This window comes from Mustela putorius, unplaced genomic scaffold (assembly GCF_011764305.1).
Source record: "Mustela putorius furo isolate JIRA1106 unplaced genomic scaffold, ASM1176430v1.1 tig00000873_pilon_pilon_pilon, whole genome shotgun sequence".
Taxonomy (NCBI): Eukaryota; Metazoa; Chordata; class Mammalia; order Carnivora; family Mustelidae; genus Mustela; species Mustela putorius.
The window spans coordinates 2,518,466-2,541,023 of NW_025421504.1; the positions used below are offsets into that span (position 1 = coordinate 2,518,466).

The following is a 22,558-nucleotide window of genomic DNA, read 5'->3' on the forward strand; positions in this document are numbered from 1 at the left end:
GGGAAGTGGCGCTCCCGGCGCGGGGTGCGGGCGGGTGAGCGCGCGTGGGGCCTGCGCGCCTGTGAGCGGCGCGTGTTCTGCCGGGTGCGGGGTGCGTGCGGGGTGCGTGCGGGGTGCGCGGGGGGCGTGGGACAGGGCAGCGCGCGAGGGAGTCCCGTCGCTCCCGTCGCCGGCTGGGGCTGGGCGACGGCGCACCGCCTGCGGCGCCCGGACCTCCCGCGGCGCGTAACCATGGAAACGGCAGCTCCCGCGGCTCGGCGGTCGGGTGAGGGGCGCCGCGCACCCCGAGGGCGGGCGTGGGGGAGGGGAGTCCGCTCGCCCCAGCAACGCGCGGCCGCGCGGGGCTCCCTCGGACACACCCTTGCGAGTCGCTCTCGCCGACGCCCCGCCTGGTGGGGCGCCCCGGCCGGGCCTCCGCCCCTGCTGCTGGCCTGCGGGACCTGGACCCCCTCGCCCGGGTCCCCCGCGGGCCTGGGGCTGGGCGCCCAGCGAGTCCCGCTGCCCCGCCTCGCAGCCAGTGGACGCGCAAAGCCCTCGGTGCCGTCGGGTGCGATGGCCCCGCGGCCGGCGGCTCCTGGGGTGGTGAAGGCGGCCTGGACGGCGAGCGCGGCCGTGCGCCTGCTGGGGCCCAGGCCGGTGCGCCAGAGCGAGCCCCCGCCTCGGACCCAGGCTCCTCATCAGCGCGGGGAGAGGGTCTGGGCCGGCGGTGCACTGGGTTCTGGAAGAACAGACCGACTTGCGACCTCAGGGAGCGCCGGAGGGAAGGGGCTGGGCCGGCCCTCCTGGGATTGAACTTGGAGATACCTGCTGCCTCCCACTTCCGCTCGGGGCTCGGGGCTCGCCGGGCCCCACTTGTAATCCTGTTAACCTGAGGAGCTTGGGCCGGACCAGTTTCTGTTCGATCCTTCATAACCTTTATTTTTATTTTTTATTTTAAAAAGATTTTATTATTTATTTGACAGAGAGAGAGAGAGAGAGCACAAGCAGGCAGAGCCGCAGGCGAGGGACGGGGACAACTAGGCTCCCCACATAGCAGGAAGCCCAATGCCGGCTGGATCCCAGGGCCCCGGGTCATGACCTGAGCCCAAGGCAGACGCTTCACCGACTGAGCCCCCCAGGCGCCCCTATTTTTATTTCCTTGCAACATGTTTTATGTATTTGAGAGAGAGAACAAGCAAGGAGGAGCAGCAGAGGGAGAGGGAGAAGCAGGCTCCCCGCTGAGCAGAGAGTCCCATGTGGGGCTCGATCCCAGAACTCTGGGATCATGACCTGAGCCCAGGGCAGGTGCTTCACCGACTGAGCCACCCAGGTGCCTCATGACTTTGATGAAGGGCGACAATTCTCAAGTGTGATACTGTGGCCGGCAGCGCGAGAATCACCTGGGAGCGCCTCAGAAATGCAGGTTCTCGGGCCTACTCCAGACCTCCCGATGCCGACACGTGTGCGCGCGCGTGTGCGTGTGTGCGTGTGCACAGGCTCGCCTGCACGGCGTCTGACTGAACAAAGCGATCCGGAGGCTGGCAGATCCAGAGTGGCCTTTGTGCCCAGCATGAGGCTACGCGGTCCCTTCCCTCAACGGATCCGAAGACAAATCTGATTTGAAAAGTTCTACTACTCTGGGGCTCCATCTAAAACTCGGGGGGACGAATACTCTTTGACCACCCCCCTAAGGCTGATGTGGTTATGTCAGAGGAACAAGAGTCCGCAGGTTCTGAATCCCTCTCGGTTTCACAAACTGCTTGCTGAAGGCTTCAAAGGGAGTTGAAGAGCCCAAGAGCGCCGCCTCCTGGTGACGGCGTGCGGGGCTGGCTCTAAAGGGGCCAGGCCTCCCGACAAAGGCGGCTTTCACACCCCGTCCCTCCTGAACTGGCCAGTCAGTACTTGGATGCCCCCCCCCCCATTCCTGCCAGCACTTGAACTGGCTAAACTCAACAAAGGCTTTGAGCCGACGGACAGACGGCCCTATGCGGCCCGTGTTGAGTGTCAGTCACCTCGGTGTGGCTCCGGAATCAGTGCTCTGCTCTGTTTCGGCTGGGCTTTTCTCCCGACCGTTTTATTCGGACTGAGAGTAAAATGACCTCTGTACCGGGAATTACAATGTTAGTTTTCAGGAGTGTCCTGAACTCCCCTGGGGGCAGTCTCCCCTGCCCCCGGGAGACTGAGTGCTGCCCTCCAGAAGCTTCCGGGGCTGGCCGCATGGTGGGAGTGAGAAGGAAGCAGGCCGGAGCCAGGGCAGCCTCCAGCAGGTTTATCTCTGGCCCCTCCCTTACTATTTATACATTCTGTCCTGTCCACCCGCCACCCCCGCTAGCATGTGATCAACATTTTCCCCTTAAATTAACTCACCCTGGGGCGCCTGGGTAGCTCGGTGGGTTAAAGCCTCGGCCTTCGGCTCAGGTCATGATCTCAGGGTCCTGGGATCGAGTCCCGCATCGGGCTCTCTGCTCCGCAGGGAGTCTGCGTACCCCCCCCACCCCGCCTGCCTCTCTGCCTACTTGTGATTTCTCTCTGTCAAATAAATAAATAAAATCTTAAAAAAATTAACTCACCCTTCTGCACTTAAGTTAATTTTCAAAGGAAACAATGGGAGATAACAGATATAAATGGAAAATCAGTAGTTCTCACTGCAGACTGAAGGTGATCCTGAAGACGAAGACAAGGCAGGGAGAGGGAGACCAGGGCTGTCACAAGGCACCACCCTTTGCTACGTGGCCCACGCCAGCTCCGAGCCCGGGCCCTCTCTGTGCTACCTCGGCAAGGTGCTGAAGGCTTTGTGTCACGGACCCGACGCTTCCCGTGAGAGAAGCAAGATGGTGTGGCGGGGAACTGAGTAGAGCAGCTGTGACTTTCTCCCTAGCCGCTGCCGTCTCTTCGTTAAGTCCTAAAGCAGAACGCAGGGCCTTCTGCAGGTCCGGTTCTGAGAGGTCTGCAAATAATAACCCGTTTAATCGTTAGGACCAGCCTAGCAGACCCTAAAGCTCCCACTCCTGATTTTACAGTGAGGAAATGGCCCTGAGGTTAGCGACTTGCCTGGGGCTGCACAGCATGGCATTAGTGATCGTGGTGGGGGCGGGGTGGGGAGCTCAGGGGGGCCCTCCGTGCACACGTCAGCCCTACAGCTGCACAGATGGGAAATTCAGCCTCCCAGCATGCAGCCCTGAGTGTTCCTCTCTTTGAAAAAGTCATCGAGCGATTCTTAAGATAACTGTCGCTCTATTCCCTGGAAAGTAGACGAGGCTGAGCAACCTCACGGTAGGCTCTTGGGGAAAGGCAGGGCGTCGTCTGGAGACCCGTGGGTCGTGGTGGTTACACGGGCGCTGGTGTGTGCTCACTGCCCTCCAGGTGTGAAGGCACGTGGCTACTCCTGCTGGGCCCCTCCAGCCAAGTGGCGCCGATTCCCAAGGGCCAAGATGGGATCGGGCCCGTCCAGTGGGAAGCTGGTGTGAGCAGGCTGGTCTGGGTCTCCTGGAACAGGCTGCCATGGGGGTGGGACATTCCTTCTAGGAAAATCACTGGCTGTAGGGCTGGGGACCCAGGGCTGTTAAGGCGAGGCGGGACTGCAGGTCTGGGCAGCTGGTCAGGCAGCTGCGGAGGGTGGGTGGGGTTCTGGAGGAGGAGGTGGGGAGCAAGTCACAGGTAGAAGAGGCCGGGGAGGGGAGGGGCGATTCGCCAGTGGGGACTAGCTGACCTCGGGCCTAGGAGGGATGTCTCCTGCTGCTGCACCTGGATTGTTCCTGAGAGCTGCCTGGACCGGTCAGCAGCTCCCACGTCAGTTCAGCCTTGCCCGTGGCTACCCCGAGGCGGCACCTGCTTCCGCGCATTATCCTGGGCCCATCTCAGGGCGGTGCGCCCTCCTTCCTGCCCAGCGTCTTCGGATAAGCAGACTGAGGCTGGGGAGGGCTAACCTCCTCCCCAAGGCTGCAGCCCGTGAGTGGGGACAGACTGGAGTAGGAGCGGCTGCACGGCAGAGCCCGTGCTCTTAGATAGTGGTCCTGAGGGGCGCCTGGGTGGCTCAGTCAGTGAGGCGTCTGCCTTCAGCTTGGGTCATGGTCCCAGGGTCCTGGGATCGGGTCCCACATGGGGCTCCCTGCTCACTGGGGAGTCTGCTTCTCCCTCTGCCTGCTGCTCTCCCTGCTTATGCTCTCTCTCTCTCTGGCAAATAAATAAAGTGGCCCTGAGATGCTCTGGTTGGCTCCGTGTTCAGACTCTGGGGCGCAGGACACCCCTCTTGCTCCCGGCCTGGGCGCGCAGTGCCCTCTCCGCAGCTGGTCACTGCCCTTCCCGTGCTGAGGGTTCTGCAGCCGCATTTGTATGTCTAGGGCCGCGGGTCACACACACTCCCCCTCCCCTCCCTCACCCTACCCAGGGTGGCCTGCTGTTTGCGGTGTTTGCACCTGTTTTATTATTTTCATTTTTTCGCTTGAACCACGTGGCTTAGGGATTCTGGTTCCCTGTCCCTCTGCAAAGAGCCTTCCCATCCCCCACTGTCCCCTCTCCCGGCAGGTCCCGCAGGGGCTCCCCAGGGGCTGTGAGGCGGCCTGGGGCGTGGGGAACTCGTCACACCTGGGGCCGGCGGCTAAGGATGCTGGAAATCCCCGCAGGCTCCAGAGCAGAAGGCCTGCAAGTGACCGCGGCCCCGTCCTTCGTCCCCAGGGGCAGCGGCAGCCCGGCGGGGCGGCCACCAGGGCAGAGGCGTGCGGACTCCACCTCCACGAGGCCAAGCGTCCCCGCCGCCTGCCCTGCGCCCCCGCCGGAGCCGAAGGCCGAAGCGGGGCTCGTTCTGGGCGGGTCGGGGTCGGTCGGAGCCAGGTCGGGTCCGGACCTTCGCGCGCAGGACTCCCGAGCGCCCCCGCGTGGCCGCGGACAGCACGGCTCTGGGGCGGGGCCTGCGGGAAGCGGGGCGGGCAGAGGTGGACCCTGCGCGTTCCCAGTCCTAAACCTGGACAGCGGCCCAACGGCCCGCCCCGCAACGACTGAGCGTGGGCCGGGGCTGGGGGACGCTGAGGGCTGCGGGCAAGTGCGGAGACAGGCTCATCCGTGTCCGGCAGACTCACACCGCGAGAGGGCAGCTTCTGGAGGCTTCCTGGAAGAGGCGGGCCTGGAAGAACAAGTGTGTGTTGGCTGAGGGGAAGGGCTGGGCAGGCCAGGCCGAGGCCGGGTCTGGGGGAGGAGAGGAAGCAGGGGTGCGGGGAGGTGGGGAGTGGGGGGAAGCGGGCTGGGCAGACAGGGGCGGACACTCACGTTGGGTTGAGGCTGAGGAGGGTCCCTGTGGGGACTCCAGACCCTCCGCTGGACCCAGGAGGGCACGCGTGGGTGGGGTGAGGGTGGGGTGGGGGAATGGCTGGGGGGTTACACCCTTCCCGCCGGCTCGGGGCACTTTCCTGGGCCTGGCTGGGGGTCGTGCCATGCACACTGCAGACCCGGAGGGGAGGCGAGCCCAAGGGTGCCTCTGTCTCCCCTGACGCTCTGCCCGCTCCGGCCTGGGAGGGAGGATCTTAGGTCACGGTGAAGGGCTGCCCTGTTTCTCAGGCCAGGGCAAGTCCTTCGGGCAGTGTCTGGAGGGAAGAATGGGGCCCACCAGGCAGCAGCCCTCATTCGGACTGGGTTCAGCAGCCGCGATGACCAACCCCACGGGGGAGGTTGTCCCCACGCCTCTGAGCTCCATGCTGGGCGTGGGCTCTGGCCCAAGGGCCGACTACGGTCTTTTCCTGATCTGGCCGTTGTGGCCTTGCTTTGGGAGCTTGAAACTGGCCTCAGTGGGAGCATTTACACAGCAGAGATGGGAAAGGTCACACGTCAGGTCTTTTATTGCTGCTGGTTACCGCTGAAAGAACTCCAGACGAGGGGTTAAAACCAGGGTTCAGACACAGCACTGTCACCTCTAGGGTCCCGGGCCAGCCAGCTAACCTCTTAGGCTGTAGCGTCTCCTCTGGGTCAGAGGGCGTCCGCCAAATCATCTCCCTGGTCCCCTCCAGCCCTACGGTTTGGTGGTGAGAGCCCTGCAGCCCCTCTGTCTTCTGGCCTCCGTCCCACCTGGGCTGCCATGTCCCTCTCTCTCCTCGGGTCTCAGTGAGCAGCTCTGTCCCTCCCCGGGAAGCCCAGGCCCCAGGCAGTCCATGCAGCCTTCGTATCCCATGTGTGTCTCCCTAGAAAGGCAGCCCTGAGAGGTCTCTCGAGACCACCCGTTTTGCACCATCTCCACTCTGCTCCGGAGATGTTCTGCCCAGACCCCCGGGGGACTGTCCCAAGTGGTCGTCCCTCCTCCGAGCCTGGCGGTCCTACGCTCCTTCAATCGTTGGTGTCGAATCAGGTGTATCCCGGTGTCACTTGGCTGGGGGTCCCCATGGCCTGTCCAGGAAGACTGCTCCCTCCGACCACAGAGAGCTTATACGTCCCCAACCTCCCTTACCAGCTTCCAAGCCCGGGCCTCCCTTCCTGTCCACAAACAGGAGGGGCAGGGCTGCCCCCGGGGGCTCTCACTCGCCACCCCTGCCAGGAGCTTCATCCCTGGGTTGGGCTAGGCGGGCTTAGCCTCCGCATTCCGGCCTCCCGCTCCCCGCTGTGGCCCAGTCCTCTCTCTGCCGTGACACCCGCCCTGGTCTGTCACCTTGCACACTGGTTTGTCCTGTCCCTGTTGTCCGCTCTCCGTGACCCCTGGATCACAGCCTCTGGTGCAGGGCCCAGGCCGCGTCATTCACTGCAGATCCCCAGAGCCCAGCCCAGAACCCCGTCGCCCAGCCGGCCCCCACCGTGTGGCGTGAGAGGGAATGAATGATTTGCTTCTGCTTCGGCTGGAGGGCCTTGGCGCCCAGGGCAGAAACAAGATGGGGTTGTCACACGGCACGCCCGGTCCTTCGAGCTGGCTTCTGGAATATTCCGGGACGTCCGCCCTTGCAGCTCTCCCCACACACCTGACCCCAACGGCCTCGGGGGTCTACCTCGTCCCCGGGGGAGCACGCAGGCCTTGCACGCAGGCAGGGAGGAGGCTGGGGAGGGTCTGAGTCTCATGGGCTGTCTGTCTGCTTCGGAAAGGCCCGCTCCAAGCCTAGAGCAGAGCGGCTGGAAGGGACTTGTGGGGGGGTTCTTGAGCACGGACTCCCTTCTGCTGCGGTGGGGGGGCCGGTCACTAGTGGGGGTGTCAGGTCCAACCTCCCCTCCCCTCCTGGGCTTCTGACCTCCAGCGACAGAGCATTATGCGACCTTGGCCAGAAGCATAACGGCTACCAGCAGTCCTGTCACCACGGGGGGCCGGCCGCTGGGCAGGAGAGAGCCTGAGGAAATTCAGAGAACCCCGTGAGTGAGGCAGAGCAGGTCACTACCCCTGCTCCGCGAGGCTGGGCCCGGTGCCCTCCCCCAACTTCCCAGAAGCCCCCTGACCTCGGCTCTCACCAGGCCCACACACCTCCAGCCAGGCCCCCACTGGGGTCTGCTGTCTTGTCAGCTCCCAGGTGACCTCTGGCCTGGGGATGGGCCAGGGTGGGGGTGAGGGCGTGTTCGGGGAGGCCCATAGAGGAAGACTCCGGGAAGGAGCCCTCCCATGGCCATGTGGGAGAGCAGGTCAGGGGGAGCCAGGACCCCCGAGGTGGACTTCACCAGGGGGCCTGTCCTGTGGGCAAAGCGCCTGCTTCTCTGGCCCTCGGGCTCCCCAAGGCTGCTCACATCCACCTGCCCTCCCCTTGTCGCTGCCAGGGGCTTGAGATGTTTGTGGGGTGCAGGACAAGGAAAGGAAACGCGGCTCTAGGCGGCTGCTGGCGCTGTGACCGAACGGCAGCCCCTTACCCGAGGGGGTGCTCTGGGTCCCGTTGCTGGCCTCCCGGAGCGTCGGCAGCAGGGTGCTCAAGAGCCCGTCGTTGGCCTCGGGCACGATGCCCAGCAGATGGCACATGAGCTCGTACACGTGGACGCTCTCGAAGGGCTCCACCTCCAGGCCCCTCCTGAAGCTGGGGCCCACGGCCCGGAAGATGGTCTTCATGTCCATGGCCTCGTTGTGGAAACCGTGCTCTCCGTTGTTGAACTGCACGTTCAGTCTCTGCCGGGGAGGGGAGGTCCTGAGCCTCCACGGGGACTCCCAGCCCACCCCTGCCCTCCCCACCGGCAGCGCCCCTGCGGGAGCAGAAGACCCCTGGGAGGGGTTCACACTGGCAGGGGTGGGGCAGGAGGGTGTCTCTGAATTCTGAGCCTCCAAAGACCTGCGGCCTGAGGGAGGGCCTCCGGGAAGACCTGCTAACCCAGGTGCGCCCCAGGCTCACGGGGTGGCATGTCCTTCCCCGAGGCCCTCTCCCCTCCCCGCCGCCTCTTCCTTCCCCTTCGGCATTCCTTGGCTCTCCCGCCGGCCGCGGGCCAGGCTCCTAGCCCCCACCCCATTTCTCATTTCGTACAGCCCGTCTTCCCACGCTTTACCCCGCACGCAAGCACACACACGTCCATGCTGTCACACAACACACGCACACGAAGCATGGACGTCGCCCCCATGCGCACAGATCTCACACGTTTACGCCCACGTACATGCGCACACAGTCATACCGATTGCACAGTGATGGGTGTGTCCCTTTGGTGGCCCGTGCCTCTCCAAGTAGGGACTCGTGAGCGGTATGGGGGAGCTTTTTAACAGCAAGGGAGAGACCCAGGCGCCCGGTGGAGGAGCCTGCCCGGGCCCGGCGTCGGGCAAGGAGCTCACCCCATGGATGACGTAGCCAGGGTCACTGTACATGAGCAGTGGGGTGATCCTGGGGTTCCCGGCATAGTGGAGGGACTTGGGGAAGGACTCCTTCTTGTAGACGTGGAGTTTGGGGTGGGCATCCTTGAGGACCTCGTACACCTTGTCCAGCATCCCTTCCTTGGGGAGGAGCATGCCGTTGGGCCCGTAGTCCAGGAGCTCAAACTCGATGTCCTTGAAGGTGAAGTTGGGGAACGCGTGGAACTCCACCAGGTCCTGGGCCTGCTTGTGGACGGTGGTCATGCCGTGGTCGGATGTGATGATCAGATCGAGGCTGCCCTCCAGGCCGCTCCTCCTGATGCTGTCCCGAAGGTAGCCCACCGTCCTGTCCACCTGCATCACCATGTCCTTCCTCTCCTGGGACTCGGGGCCGTACTTGTGGCCCGTGGAGTCTGGCTCCCCAAAGTAGAGCGTGACCAGGTCCAGGCCCTCGTCGGTGAACCATTTCATCACCGTGTCGATGTTGGTCCTCCACTCCTGCTCGTCCTTGTAGTTGTGCAGAATGCCTTCCTTCCGGCTCAGGGTCACCGCCGTGCCTTGGTAGGTGACGTTCCCGCCCGGGTAGAAGAAGGAGCCCGTCTTTAAGCCCTGCCAGGGAAGGGGGCATTAAAGCCACAGGCCTCCCTGGGCTTGTCCCCCGCCCCCACCGGTTCCTGCCGCAGTCGCTGCTGCTCCCCCCGCCTGCCGCCTCTCCTCTTGCCCGCTCACTCAGCCCTGCTCCTGCCGCAGGCACCGGCCTCTTCGAACTCTAAGGTTCCCACGGGTGAAACTGATTTTACAGAGGAGGGAGCGGGTGCCCAGGTTACCAAGCACTAGTGACATAACGGATACAAAGATGTCCCCAGATATGCAGCATCCTCATTGTCACCATGGCCCTGGGTCCCCATGGCGGAGCTGCCCAGACAGCCCTCCCCTTCTGGCCTGGAGCCTGGCATCTCCCGGCTATATTCTCGTCCAGGCCCTTCTACCTGGGTCCCCTCACTTGCCTTTCCGGCCTGGCCACCCATCCGTCTTTGCATACATTGATGGCGGCTTTATTTAGGGACCCTCTCCCTGGAACCACAGAGGTCCAAGTTCGCCCTGTCTGCATGTCCACTTCCCAGCTGCCCTTCTGTTTCCACCAGGCACCACGCCAGGCCCGGCTCTTGGCTCTGACTTTGAGCGTGAGCCTGACGTCCTCGTAGCTCCTTCCAGAGCGAAGGGACCCCGACCTGAGTGGACGCCCTGCCCAGAGGATGGGTGTAGGCTCTGAAGTTCATTCTGGGGCCATCCTGAAAACTTGCGTTTGACCTTGTGGGCGAGCAGCCACACCTCTGGGGCCAGGGATCCCCCAGAGCGTTGCAGGATGGAGAGGTTCCTGGGTTCGGCACTACAATCCGCCCTTTACTGACCCTTCGCCCCTGGGAGTTGGCGGCGCCGCCCGCCCGGAGAGGAGTTCCCCCGAAGGGGGAGGGCAGAAAGCTGTTTTACTGTGAGATGCCCTTTTGTTGAGTGAACTTATTTTTGCTGTGTGGACGCCCTCTCCCAGAGCCCGGGCTGCGGTTTTCCTTCCCTTCGGGAGGGTGGAGCCATCCCCTCGGGGCCTGGGCAGGGCCCCGGAGCCCGGAGCCCGTGGGAAGTTGCTTATCCACACCCGCAACCACCGCCCTGGGGCCCCACTTAATAGCCCTCTGTGCTGTCAGCCCAGAACCGTGGGGCGGGGGTCTCACAAGGTCACAGCCTTTCTGGGCCGGGTCCTCCCGTCCCCTGTCCCCCCGCCCCCCGACGGCCGACCGTGGGCTCGGGGCCCGCACTACCTGTCGCTGGGCCGTGATCCAGATGGGTATGCTGCCGTTGTCCCACCAGCTCTGGATGCCGAGGGTGGCGTGGTAGGGCAGCTTCACCTTGCTGGTGGTGTTGTAGTACATGTTGTGGACCACCCCGTGGTTCTCAATGTATTTGCCTGTGGGGAGGAGACGGCAGAGGGGAGGTAGGAGGTGGGGGGGCAGGAGGGAAGCGGGCAGGCTTTCCCATACGCGGCGGGCGGTGGAGGGAGTCCCCGTTCGGGGTCCCAGACACATCCTCTCCAGCCCCGGGTTTCCACGACCCCTTCCAGCGGCTTCTCCTACAGCTGAACGTGCACACAGGTGTGCCGATGTCATCTGTAGCCTCGTGGGTTTTAGCAAAGACCGGGAGCGACCCAGATGGCTATCGGGAGGGAACTAATGAACAGTTTCAGCCCAGGCAGAAACAGAATCCCAGGCGTTAAATGTCTCACGCGGAGCTCCATCCACGAGCTCCTTTCTAAAATTCACTTTGTGCGTGGGATGCACGGTCACTCGTGCCCGAAGCTACAGCAGGAGGGACGTTAAGCCGCATGCCCCTCCCCCCGCGCCCCCCTCCGGGATCTAGTCAGGAAACAGGTGCCGTGCGGGAAGATGCTCGCGGCGGGGGACCCCGGTCACAGAACGCTGGCACGTGGATGAACGTCTGTACTGAATCGGGTCTCCCCCCAAGGTCACAGTCACCTGGAGCCTCAGCATGGGGCCTTGCTTGGAAATAGGGTCATTGCCGATGAGACGAGTTAGATTAGGTTGAGGGTGGTCTGAGTCACCGTGGGCCCTGCGTCTGTGCACAAATACCCTCACCAGACGAGGAGACAGCTGGGGCTGGAGAGACGGGCCACGGAAGGGCCATGGAGGCTGGGCGTGGCAGGTAGGGTCCCCCAGAGTCTCCCGAGGGAGACTGACATCTGCGTGCCAGACGTCCAGCCCAAACAAAGCCGTGGTTTGAGGGCATCTCCAGGGTCAGCGTGGGAACAGCAAGAACCTCAGGTTCGTCTCTCCCGCCTGTCTGGAGCCCGGCCACATTCACTTCCTCCAGAAGCCCTCCTGCGTGGACACCTTGGTTGGGGGGTCACTGTTTAAAATGGGACCACTGGGCATTTTGATGCCTTGTGTAAGTTCCCGCCATCAGTGAGGCTTGCTGATGCCCCCCCACCCCCGGCCGTGCTGTGTCTCCCAAGGACGGCATCGTCCCCTTTGTCCCTGTGCAGTGCCCGGAGGACTGGGCTCTGTGCAGGCACTGGGTTCCCTCCTCAGCCCCCTCCCTGTCCCCAGGCCCCGGCCCAAGGTGCACGCTCACCTGTGACCAGGGTGAAGTGGCAGGGGCTGGTCATGGTGACGAAGGCCGGCGTCATGTAGCGGGCCTTCACTCCCTCCAGCGCCATGGTGTCCAGGTTCGGGGTGTGTACGTCCTGGTCATAGTTCCAGCGGAAACCGTCGAAGGACACGAGCAGCAGCTTATTCCGGGAACCCCTCCTGCTGAGCGGAGCCCCTGCCCCTGGAGCCAGGAGGGTGGCCAGAGCCAGGGCCAGGACAGCCAAGCGCCCCGACATGAAGATGTTCGGGTTGGTTCCTGATGAGGAGCAAAGTCCCAGGGTCAGCCGGGCTGGTCTTGCCCTGCGCCTCTGTGAACACGAGGCCATGCACTTATCTGCTTCTCAGGAGACGGCCCTGGTCACCGTGTGCCTGCCACCCTAGCCCAGCCCTCATGTGGCATCTGCCTTTATTGCCAGCAGAGTCTTCTGGGCTGGCTGCTCCTCCCCCCCATTCCCCACCCCTGTGCACACCTGTCCTTGCGGGGAGGATGGGCACCAGTCCCAGAGGCCTAGAGAGCAGACGGAGCTACTCCATCCCACAGGCCTGGGTCCCCACTCCACTTCTCCTAGCCACTCTCGGTCTCTGTGCCCTGCTCACCCTGACCCCAGAGCACTGGGAGGGGCCCCCTCCAGCTTCTAAGTTAGGGAGAGCACTAGGGTGCCTGGATCTCAGGCCTGCCTCAGTCAGGCTCTGGGTTGGGCTTTCCAGGACCTGGGAGCCAAGGACCAGCAGCTCAGCCCAAGCCTGGCTTTGTCCACGGGAGCCCCGGGGCATAGGCGAGCTCCTCCTCCTGCCATGCCCATGAAGGGGCATCCTGGGATGCGCTGGGCTTGCTACAGCCTGGTAGCCCGGGCTAGTGACCACCACACCTGCCTCCCGGGGTCCCATGGAACCTCAGAACCACACAGATGTGGGTAATCTCACTTGTGGACTTCATCCGTGAGGGGCTCAGAAGAGGGGGGGTCCCTTGTTACCTGTGCTCATGGGTGTGGGTGTGCACAGGAAAGGGACCCCTGAGTTCAGGGTGCACCCTCTCCCACCCCTGTCACTGTCTCTGTCCTTCTCCCTCTCTCGGAACCCACGAAGCACATTCCGTGAGCCAGACGTGGTTCTCAATTTGGGGGACCCAGCAGAGAATGAGACAGATGAGTGAATAAGTAAAAGAGTAAAACAGTGAGGCTGGGGGAGGGGCAGTACCCGGGGAGGGGTGGTGACAGCCAGCGACGAGTCAGGATGGCACCGGTAGGAACCCGGGGAGTGGGGTCAGGGCCAGGTCCTGGCTCCTGGTGGGCTGTGGAACCCATCACAGGGAGGGCAGGAGGGGGTGGTGGCCCAGACCAGTGTGGCTGCTGGGGCAGTGACAGATGCCACAGGTGTTGGGGGGGTGCTGTGCTGAAGGGCTTGGGGCCAGACTGCAGGTGGGGGAGGGCTGGGTCTGCTCCCCCAGGAGCCGGGGTGATGGGGTTTGTGTGTGCACCTGGAGGTCAGAGCCCAGGGGGACGGTGAAGGACAAAACAAGCACCTGGAGGCGGCCAGTAGGTGGTAGGACCCGATTCATCTGTGAACCTGCCCACAGGGGCTCTGCCTTACCACCGGCTGCAGCAAGCAGATGTGGTCATCCAGCGATTCCCAGCTCCTCGGCCCCACCGAGTGCATCAGAGCCTCCTCGGAGGTGTGGCCCAGGGACCACAGGCGCAGATTCTCGGGCCCTCCCCGGAAACCGCTGAAACACACCCTGGGGAGGAATCCTCAAACACAGCGGGCCCTGAGAACCCGGGAGAGGCGGACAGCGGGGCTCGTACAACCAGCGCGGAGCGGGCTGGGCTGGGCTGGGCTGTCAGGTGGTGGGCCAGGGCACAGCAGGTGCGGGACCGTGGAGGTGCTCACCCTCCCTCCCACGGCACAGGGCCCCAGCTTCAGGGAACGACCGGACGGCTGTGCTCTGGGAGGGAACAGCGGGGCTGCGTTTACACCGGTGCTGGGGGGCAAGGACCAGGGTCTGACATCCCAGGAGGCCTGCGGGATGGATGCGGGCAGCAGTGGGCAGGGAAGCCTTCCAGGTAGGGGGCGGACGTGCAGGTGAACTGCCGGGTTCCCAAGGGCGGTGAAATGGAGGATGGGCTGGAGGCAAGGGAGTAGGTCATGGAGGAGCTTGGATTTTGTAGGTTCGTATAGAATAAAATGGCTGCCAAGAATAAAGACTACACTTCCCAGCATCCCCTTCAGCGCGGCTGGGTCATGTGACGCATTCTGACCAATGGGACGAAAGAAAAATGTCACGCGACAGCCAGGCTCTGGCGCCTGCCGCTGCGGGCCTGCCCCGGGCTGGACGGCGAGGGGCTCCGGGGCAGCGCGTGTGTGCGCCGAGGGCCGGTCCCCGAGGGCGTCCTAGATGGCGTGGGCGGCAGCCCCGCAGCGAGACGCGCACGCACCCTGCCTTGCTCCTTCCGTCGGGCTCCGCGGGGCCGGGCCCGGGCTCCGGGCGGCTTGGCGGGGTGTGAGCGGGCGGGACCCGAGGGCAGGCCGCGGGGGGCGGGGGCGGGCAGGACAGGAGTCGGGCCGGCGCCGTGGCCCGGGGGCAGACCCGGGCTCGGGCACGCGTGCCCAGACCTGGCGTGGGTGTGGGGCAGCGCTGCTCCGGGCAGCAGGTGCGTGCAGGGGTGAGGGTGAGCGGGGCCCCGGGGACACGGTGTCACCGCCCCCCCCCCCCCGCTGGCCCTGGCTGTGGATTCAAGTCCTGCTGCCCTCGCCTGCCTGCCTGGGGCCGGCCTGGAGATGGCGGGAAAGGCCTCTCCTCGGCCTCCTCCGCGGCTCAGCGCGCACCCCCCCTGCACCTCCGGGGAGGCTCTGCCCGGGCGGTTCCCTCTCCCCGCGTGGCCTCCGAGAGCGCGACCGCAGGCAGAGGGTGTACTCGCGCCCGAAGCCAGCAGTGCCGGGGCATGGCCGCAGACCAGGCCCGGCTCACCCGCGAGCTCATCCGGGCTTCCGGGTGCTTCTGGAAGGCGGAGTCGGTAATAGGCTCGCGGTGTGGGTGCGGGAGCCGAGCCCGCACCCGGCACAGAGGAGGAGCCAGGCTGCACCACCCTCCAAATGCCATCAAGGCAGCAGCCGCTGAGGACCCTCCTGTCGGGCTTTGAGGCTGTTAACTTTGTTTTTCTTTGATTTATTTGCTTGGGAGAGAGAGAGAGAGCACAGCCAAGGGGAGCAGCAGAGGGAGAGGGAGAAGCAGACCCCCGCGGAGCAGGGAGCCCGATGCAGGACTTGATCCCAGACCTGAGATCATGACCTGAGCCATAGGCAGACTCTTCACCCACTGACCTCCTCCCCGCCCAGGTGTCCCGCTGACTTCTTTTAAACCCAGTGCCGCTGTCACCATGGTGCTATCACCGACTCCCGCCTTGTGTTCACAGTACTTCCTTGGGGTGCACTGCCCGGGAAGGGCCCTGGACGAGGAGGGAGAGGCTGCTTGGTGCGACAAGTCCTCTTGCTGTCAGGAGCGGCTTAGGCTGTGAGTCGCTGGTCCCACCGGCCCCAAGCTGTCCCATCTCCTCTGCCCCACGGTGTCCATTGGGGTTTTTTTTATTCCTTTTGCATCCTTAACATACAGTGAGGTCTGGAAGCGCACCTCAGAGAGGCTCGGAGATGTTCCCCGCCCCACCTTAGCTCTGCTCCCCACGGGCAGAGTGTCCATCTCTCGGACCGTCGAGCGGCGGGTCCAAGCGGCCATCGCATTCTGGGGCCTCATGGGTTCTGTGTGTATTTTGTAATGTGGGTGTTTTGGAATCCGCACTCTGGAATCTGTTTTTCGCAGGCATTTGTCGTTTCTGTTTGTCACTCGTAACTTCCGCCGCCCTCCCGCACACGGGTCATTCTTCAGGTAGTTGAGTAGACCCAACACTCCCCGAAGACGGGGCTTGTCATACTGTTCACGTCGCGTCCCCAGAGCCGGGCATGAGGACCGGCCCGGAGCAGGCTTCACCCGGTACTTGTCGGACAAGTAAACATGCTGCTTAGAAGGAGAATTTGTGCAAACATCTACTGTACTTTTGGTTAGGGAGAACATTTTTTAAAACGAAACTCTTTATTTGTCGACAAGCTGAGGCTTGTGGAAACATCGCGGAGATGGTCGAGTTCCCGCCCACCGCCCGCCTGGTTTCCTGCGCTGGTGACACACATGGTGTTTGCACGGCGGCGTGAGCGGGTGGGTAAGCCATTGTCCTGTTCGATGTTGACAAGTCCTCGTTAGGCTCAGGTTACTCCGTGCCTGCCCTGCGCCCTGGCCCTGTTTCAGGGTCCTGTTAGGTCATCACCGTGTCCCTCTGGGTGTGATCGTTCCTCTGACTCTGCTTGTTTTTGATGACATGGACGGTTTGGAGAAGTGCTGGTCAGGCGTTCTGTAGAGCGTCCCTCCTTTGGCATTATCTGTTCTCTTTCCATTGATTACACGGGGGTTATGGGGCTCAGGGAGAGGGTCACAGAGATAAAGTGTCGCTGCCATTATATCATATCAGAGGTACGTCCTATCACCGTGACTCATCGCTGCGGCATGAACTTTTAACCACGATCGTGTCTCCGGGTATCTCCGCAGAACGGTTCTCCTTTCTCGCGCTCTGTTCTTTGGAAGGAAGGTCACCGTGTGCCCCGCACACTTTGGGGGCGAGGGGTCATGCCCCACGTCTGTGGGGACAGAGGGTCTACACCGGTTGTTTGGAGTTCTGAGCGGGAGACTCGTCTCTTCTCCCGGCTGGCCCATCCGTTCAGCGAGTGATGCCAGCGCGGGCTCACGGGTGTCTCTTCCGCAGCGGGGATTATAGCCCGCGGCTCCCTGTCCATCCCCTTGCTCTAACTGCTTCCTCTTTGGCCACCGGGAGCTCTTTCTGTGGGCTCCCGGGTCCCTTGTCGCGCCCGGCGCTCTGTATCCTCAAGCCCATCCTTGTCCTCCAGGACCAGAGGGTGTCCAGGCTCCCGTCCCGTGTTTGCCGCCCCAGCCCTGGAATCAGGCGTTTCTCAAGGACCCTGGTTCCTTTTCTTGGCACTGATATTAGAGACCAAGAGTTGGGTGTGACAAGTGACAGTGCCCTTGTTTCTGGCTGTACCATCTCCTGGTACGGTGCCCGGCACGCAGTAGGCAGGAAGGTGGTGTGGGTGGCGTGAGCAGAAGAGTGATGTCTCCAAACCAGGATAGTCCTGGGCAGGTGCGGCCTGCCAGGGAGCCCCCGACACCCCGGCCAGGGGGCTGGACACGGGAGCAGGTGCTCCGGCCGGAGGCCATCCCCTCTGTTGAAGGCGTGTGGAAGTCCTGGTCCCCTACGCTCCCCATGTCCACGGTGACAGGTGGCAAACTTGGGTCTGGTGGGCCTCTCCCAGTGCCCTGTCCATGCCCCTTTGGAGCGAAGGCTGTGGTGTTGCCAACACAGTTTCATGGAGAGGAGCGTTGCCGTCAGCATGGAAGTAAACAAACACTTTGACTTGCGGGCGTGGCAGATGACCCTTTCCTGACAGGGACCCTGATGCCGCCGTTGCCATGCCAGCCGCCTTGGGAGGGGGTCCCTGGGAACCCCTGGCTGGGGGCTGGCCGAGGAGCTTCATCCTCGTGTCCCTGGGAGGCCTGAGCCGTGGAGCCTGGGACAGGTGTCTGGGGGGCCGTGGGGAGCCATCAGGAGCCACACGCAGACAGGCCTGGGCTCGGCAGGTGAACCGCCGGGAGGCATCATGATATTTTTGGCCACGGTGGTGTTCCTGTGGGGAGAGACAGTGGCCTGAGGCTGGCCGTTCTCAAAGGGCCACAGCTGTCCAGTGTCCAGCTGTCCAGCGGCTCTGTGGGGGGAAGAAGGAGCTGAGGGAAGCAGCCCCCCCCCCCGAGTGAACACCCTCCCTCTGCTGTTGCGGGCAGCGGTGACTCCCTTGCCCACTGCGACGGGGACCTGCCTGCTGCTGGTTGTTCCCGACGCCAGGCCCGACCTCACGACCGCAGGTCATCAGCACGACCGTCCACTCCGGCAGGAGCTGCTGCCTTTCCCTCCTGCTCAGGAGCTTTATCGCCGCCGCCACCTCGCCTCCGGCTAAATGAGGATTAATATTTTAACAGGATTATGTGCTGTGGGTTCGCAGGACTCTCTGGGGACTCCCGGGGCTCCCTCCCTCGCTGCCCTTCCCTCCTCCCTGGCCTCCCTCCGGGCGTGCGGGGAGACGGGGTCCTGAGGTCGGGGGCGGGCGTGCTGGGGCCTGCTGTCCCAGGGTAGGGATGGCCCTGCGGGGCGAGGTCCCTGAGGAGAGCAGACCACCAGGGCAGAAGGGAGGCGGACCGAGTGGGAGCGGCGGGGGGGCCGGAGGGCCGGAGGGATGCCCGCTGGCCCCCGCGTCTCTGCCCCCCGAGTGGCACAGCCTCGAAGTTTAATGGATCAGGCCTTTTTGGGGCTTTCTCCTGGAAAAATACTCCAATTCCACCCACATTTTATAAAAGCGAGTCTGTTCCCGTCCCTCTCCTGATTCCATCACGGAAGGACAAAACCCAGATTCTCAGGTGGGGCTTCCCGGGCCTGGGCGCTTGGACCCCGCGGGTCCCCTGGGTCTCCCGTGTCGGGGGACCCCTGCATCGGTCTCCTTCCCCAGAGCCACCATCTCCTTCCCAAGCTGGAGGAAGGTTCTGCCCCCAACTTGGGAGCTGTTCCCCGTGGCCCCAGGCAGAGCCGGGGACCTTGACAATTCTGTGGAACCGCTTGTCACCTGTGTAAATTCCGAGTTTGTGGGTCTGCTTTCCCCACCACTGAGGCGTGGAGGAGGGACGGAGGTTGGCTCCCCGAATGGGGGACCAGAGCTGACCTTGGCACACTCGTGTTCATAGTGGTGATTCACAGGAGCTAAAACACGGAGGCAGGCTGGGAGTCTGTCGTCGGATGAGGGTCTGTCCCCGCAGTGGAATGTCACGCCGCCTTACATGGGAGGGGTGTCCGGACACCTGTCGCCCTGTGCATGGGCATGGGGAACATGGAGCCAGGTGGAGTCAGCCAGTCGCGAAAGGGCAGAGAGTGTAGGGTTCCGTTTCTGGGAGCTTCCTGGAGTCGTCATACCCAGAGTGTAGGGTGGGGGGCGTGAGGGGTCAGAGGAAGAGCAGTTAGTGTCTAACAGGGACAGAGTTTCACTTTGGGGCGATGACAAAGTTCCGCAGGTCCCGTGCACAAGAGCGTGAATGCGGATCTCCTGGGTATTTTACTACAAGTAAAAACTAAAAACATAAAAAGACCCTGGAACCCTGGGGCCTTTCTGAGATGCCAAGAATATTAAGGGGGATTCAGCACTCGGCTGGAGAATTCCAGATGCTGCCTGGTCGGTGGACAGTCCCAGCGGGAGCTGCTGTGTCAGGGGTTTCCTGATGAGGAGAAGGATGGGGGTCCCCACCTCCCCCCTCCCGCCCCCCCCCCCAGTGGAGGCCAGACCCGCAAACCGAAATCACGGCCGGAAAACCTCTATCCGCTCCCACCCCTGTTTTACAAATAAGTAAAATAGTTTTAGAATCTTAGTGGTAACTAGGAAGATAATTTTGGAAGTGGTTCATGCTCATTTCGGAACACTTGGAACATACAGACGAGCCTATACAGGGAAATAAGCATAATTTTAAAGCTCACGACCGGAGGGACAGCAGCCAGGGGTCTTTTTCCTCAAGCATCATGAACGTCCACTTACATGTGGGTCGAGTGTGACAGAAAAGTTAGTTTTATTTTGAAATATTTATTTTTCAGAGAGAGAGCGCGTGCACACAAGCAGTTGGGAGGGGCAGGCAGAGGGAGAAGGAGACTCCGTGCGGCGCAGGGAGCCCAGTGCAGGGCTGGATCCCAGGACCCTGAGATCAGGACCTGAGTTGAAGGCAGCTGCTTAACCGCGGAGCCACCCAGGCGCCCCTAAAGGTTAGTTTTGATTTTGTCTTCCTCTTAGTGCTTAGTGAGTGATGAGCTGCTGAACGGAACATTCTCAGTGGCCAGTGCGGGGCACTCGCTGCCCGTGGGGGCTGGGGTGCGGGCGTGGGGTGTGGGGATTCTAGCCAGCAGGGCCCCCGAGCTGAGCTCGGAGAGTCTGCTGAGCCTCGCGGGCCTGGGACCTCTGGCTGCCCACCAGTGGCCTTTGCGAGACGGTCCACAGCCACAAGGCCCTGAATTTAGGCCAGTTCGGGGGTCGGGGGTCCCCCACCCTCCATACCCGTCACTACCTCCTCCCCACCTGGCTGGGCGGGGGGCTGCGCCCTGGACCCTACGCCCCAGGCAGGCTCCCAGGGCCGGTGATCTCCCCTGGGGGGGCTGCAGGAGGAGGCTCGGGGGCTGCTCCTGAGCGGCGCCAGCCGTTCTTTGGGGCCACCACCCTGCTTGGGCCACCCAGGGCATCACCCTGTCACCCTCCCACCCTGCTCCCCCCATCGGCTCTCCTGCCCGACAGCTTGGCGCCCGTCCTTGCGCTCACCTTCTCCCGGCTTCCTCTTGCCCTCCGTCCGTTGTCCCCGGCGCGCTCCTCACTGAGTACCGCTCTCCACCATTTGCTCAGGGACACCAGCTGCCGTCACACGACAATGACTCCCAGGTCCGGAGAGCGCGAGGTCTGCTCACCTTGGAGAGCTGGTCAGGGGCTGGGCTGGCCGGACGCTCAGACTCGGCAGGACCCGCCTCTGGGACCTCCATGCATGGGCCTGGGGAGGCGTCCTGGAGGTTGGTGGGGGGCAGGGGGACCCCTGGCAGGGTGTGTGGCTCTGTGTGGCCCTTCCTGTGCTTCTGGTTGGTGCCCGACGGCACCTGCTTGTTTAAGCAGCCCACTTTCTGGATCAGCTTGGAGGAGACCCCTCCCCTCACCGCCAGCCTGGCTTGGAGGACCCCAGAGGGGCTGGGTGGGCGCTGACCACGACTGGGGAGCCAGCCTGGCTGGGGAGGTTGGGCAGGGGCTGAGTCTGTGCTTTGCTTGGATCAGCCAAGCCCTTCCTGCCTCTGGCACCTGGGCGGTGAAGGGTGGGCCCCAGGTCCCTAGCCCGAGAGGCACAGGCCCTGCGTCCCCACTGAGGACAGGTGAGCAGGGAAGGACTTAGTTGCTTGGGAAAGATGCGCGTGGGGTCTCAGGCCTCGGGCAGGTGGCCCCGACCCAGCTCTCCTGCTCCTGCCAGCTGTAGGTCTTGGCGGCCTCTGCTGCTCGTTGGGATGGAGGTTCCCCCTCCAGCCACACTTTCCAGTAGTGCCTCTGCCCCTGCTGGTTCATCTGGGTCTGTGGACTTTTCCGGAAGGGCTGCGTGGGGGAGGAGAGGGGAGGTGCCCCGGAGCTCAGCCCAACCCCGGGTCATGCTAGGCTCGCTGGGCTGTGGAGAGAGAGCTGGGGGGTCTGTGGCCTGTAGTGTGCCCCAACCCTGAGAATCTGCGCCGGGGAGTCCTCCTTGGCCTGTCGTGCTTCCCTCCCCCGCTCGGTGCCAGCAGACCCCAGCAGGTCCATCACAAGGAGGGAGACGAGAAACGAGGGGTTCAGCATCGCGGTGTCTGTCCTTGGAGCATGAGCTTTCTTCCTGGGCAGCCAGGGCCTGGGTGGGCACTTCCCCACCCTCTCAGGGACCTTGACCCCTGGAGGACAAGGCGGGGCTGTGTGGGTGGGGAAGTCAGCAGCACTGTCAGCCGGCTGGTGCAGGAAGGCAGAGGGGACCAGAGCGAGGGGACCTGAGGGGACACTCCTGCCTTCCCACCTCGATCCCCCCGTGACCCTGACTCTGCGTGTGTCTTGAGGCAGGGGATGGTGTGTCCAGGACCCTCCTCTTCCTGGCCTTGGCTGGCCAGGCTGGTCACCCCCTTGGTTCCGTCTGTGGCTGAGCCCTCCCCAGCGCCCCCAGGGGAAGCCCGCTGCCGGCTGCCACCCCCTTGCAAGCTCGACTCCCCTACAGCTAGTCCATGAGGGTTTTTTTCCCCTGGAACTTTGTCATTGTCCCCTAGGTGTTTCAGGCTTCAATCTTTCCCTCTGCTTTCTCCTCAGAGCTCCAGCTAGTCTGGGCCTCTGGCCCCAGCCGCGGTCTCCAGGAGAACTCAGGCTTGGAACCTCTCCAAAGTGTGTGGGGTGTCTGGGGTGTGCTGGGTGTGTGCTGGCTTCAAGGCTTTCCATCTTGTCCTAGCAGCTGAGCTGTGCTGCGCAGGGGTGTGGAGGGGCCCATAGCTCTGGGGGCGGGTGGTGGTGTGGAGGGGCCCGCAGCCCTCAGTGGGCGGGTGGGCCAGGGGCTGTGTCTGGGGCTGTCTTCACAGTATAAGGGGTGCCCGTCCCTCCACTGGCTCCCGACACAAGGCCGACCACCTGGTGGGGGGTGTGGTGGTGCTGACTTTGCCCGAGGGCCAGGCCTGACCAGGGCCCTTCCTGACGCCAGGCAGCAGGAAGAAGACAGACGGCATCTGGGTCCATCAGGGCCACTGTCGCGGGATCTTCCCTCGGGGAGCTCAGAGCACCTGCTATCTCCAGAACCAGCTGTTTTATAGCCGCTCAGGTGCTGTGTGCCCAGATAATGAAGAAGGGGCATGTCAGGCAGATAAGGGACTACCTTTGGCCGTGCCCGGGCAGATAAGGGACGGTAACATGTCTCTGCTACACCTGCTCCAACTCCTCGCCCCCACCTAGGGGGAGGATGGTGTCCTTCTTGGGCAGAAAAGGTCTTCAGGCAGAGAACCCCCTTTACGTGGGTGCTGCTGTCGTCACAGAGTCC

The 22,558-nt window shown here is 63.3% G+C and overlaps 1 protein-coding gene across 1 annotated transcript; it reads right to left on the reverse strand.

The window, feature by feature from the left end:
• Nucleotides 1-4,378: 4,378 nt before the first annotated feature.
• On the reverse strand, nucleotides 4,379-12,197 carry ENPP7 (ectonucleotide pyrophosphatase/phosphodiesterase 7). Its single transcript, XM_013054342.2, has 6 exons — nucleotides 11,840-12,197; nucleotides 10,513-10,658; nucleotides 8,678-9,304; nucleotides 7,780-8,029; nucleotides 7,176-7,271; nucleotides 4,379-5,098 (listed from the first exon to the last, which is right to left on the reverse strand). Exons 1-5 carry the CDS (start codon nucleotides 12,180-12,182, stop codon nucleotides 7,192-7,194), a joined length of 1,446 nt encoding a protein of 481 aa, XP_012909796.1. The 5' UTR covers nucleotides 12,183-12,197; the 3' UTR covers nucleotides 4,379-5,098; nucleotides 7,176-7,191.
• Nucleotides 12,198-22,558: the final 10,361 nt, after the last annotated feature.

What these genes read in the sequence shown, in the direction of transcription:
- ENPP7 (XM_013054342.2), bottom strand. Translation starts at nt 12,182, where the DNA reads ATGGCCTCGTGTTCACAGAGGCGCAGGGCAAGACCAGCCCGGCTGACC. An exon ending in CCACTTCACCCTGGTCACAG is followed by an intron (nt 10,659 to 11,839) that starts GTGAGCGTGCAC and finishes TCCTCCCCACAG; the next exon opens with GCAAATACATTGAGAACCAC. An exon ending in GGATCACGGCCCAGCGACAG is followed by an intron (nt 9,305 to 10,512) that starts GTAGTGCGGGCC and finishes CTTCCCTGGCAG; the next exon opens with GGCTTAAAGACGGGCTCCTT.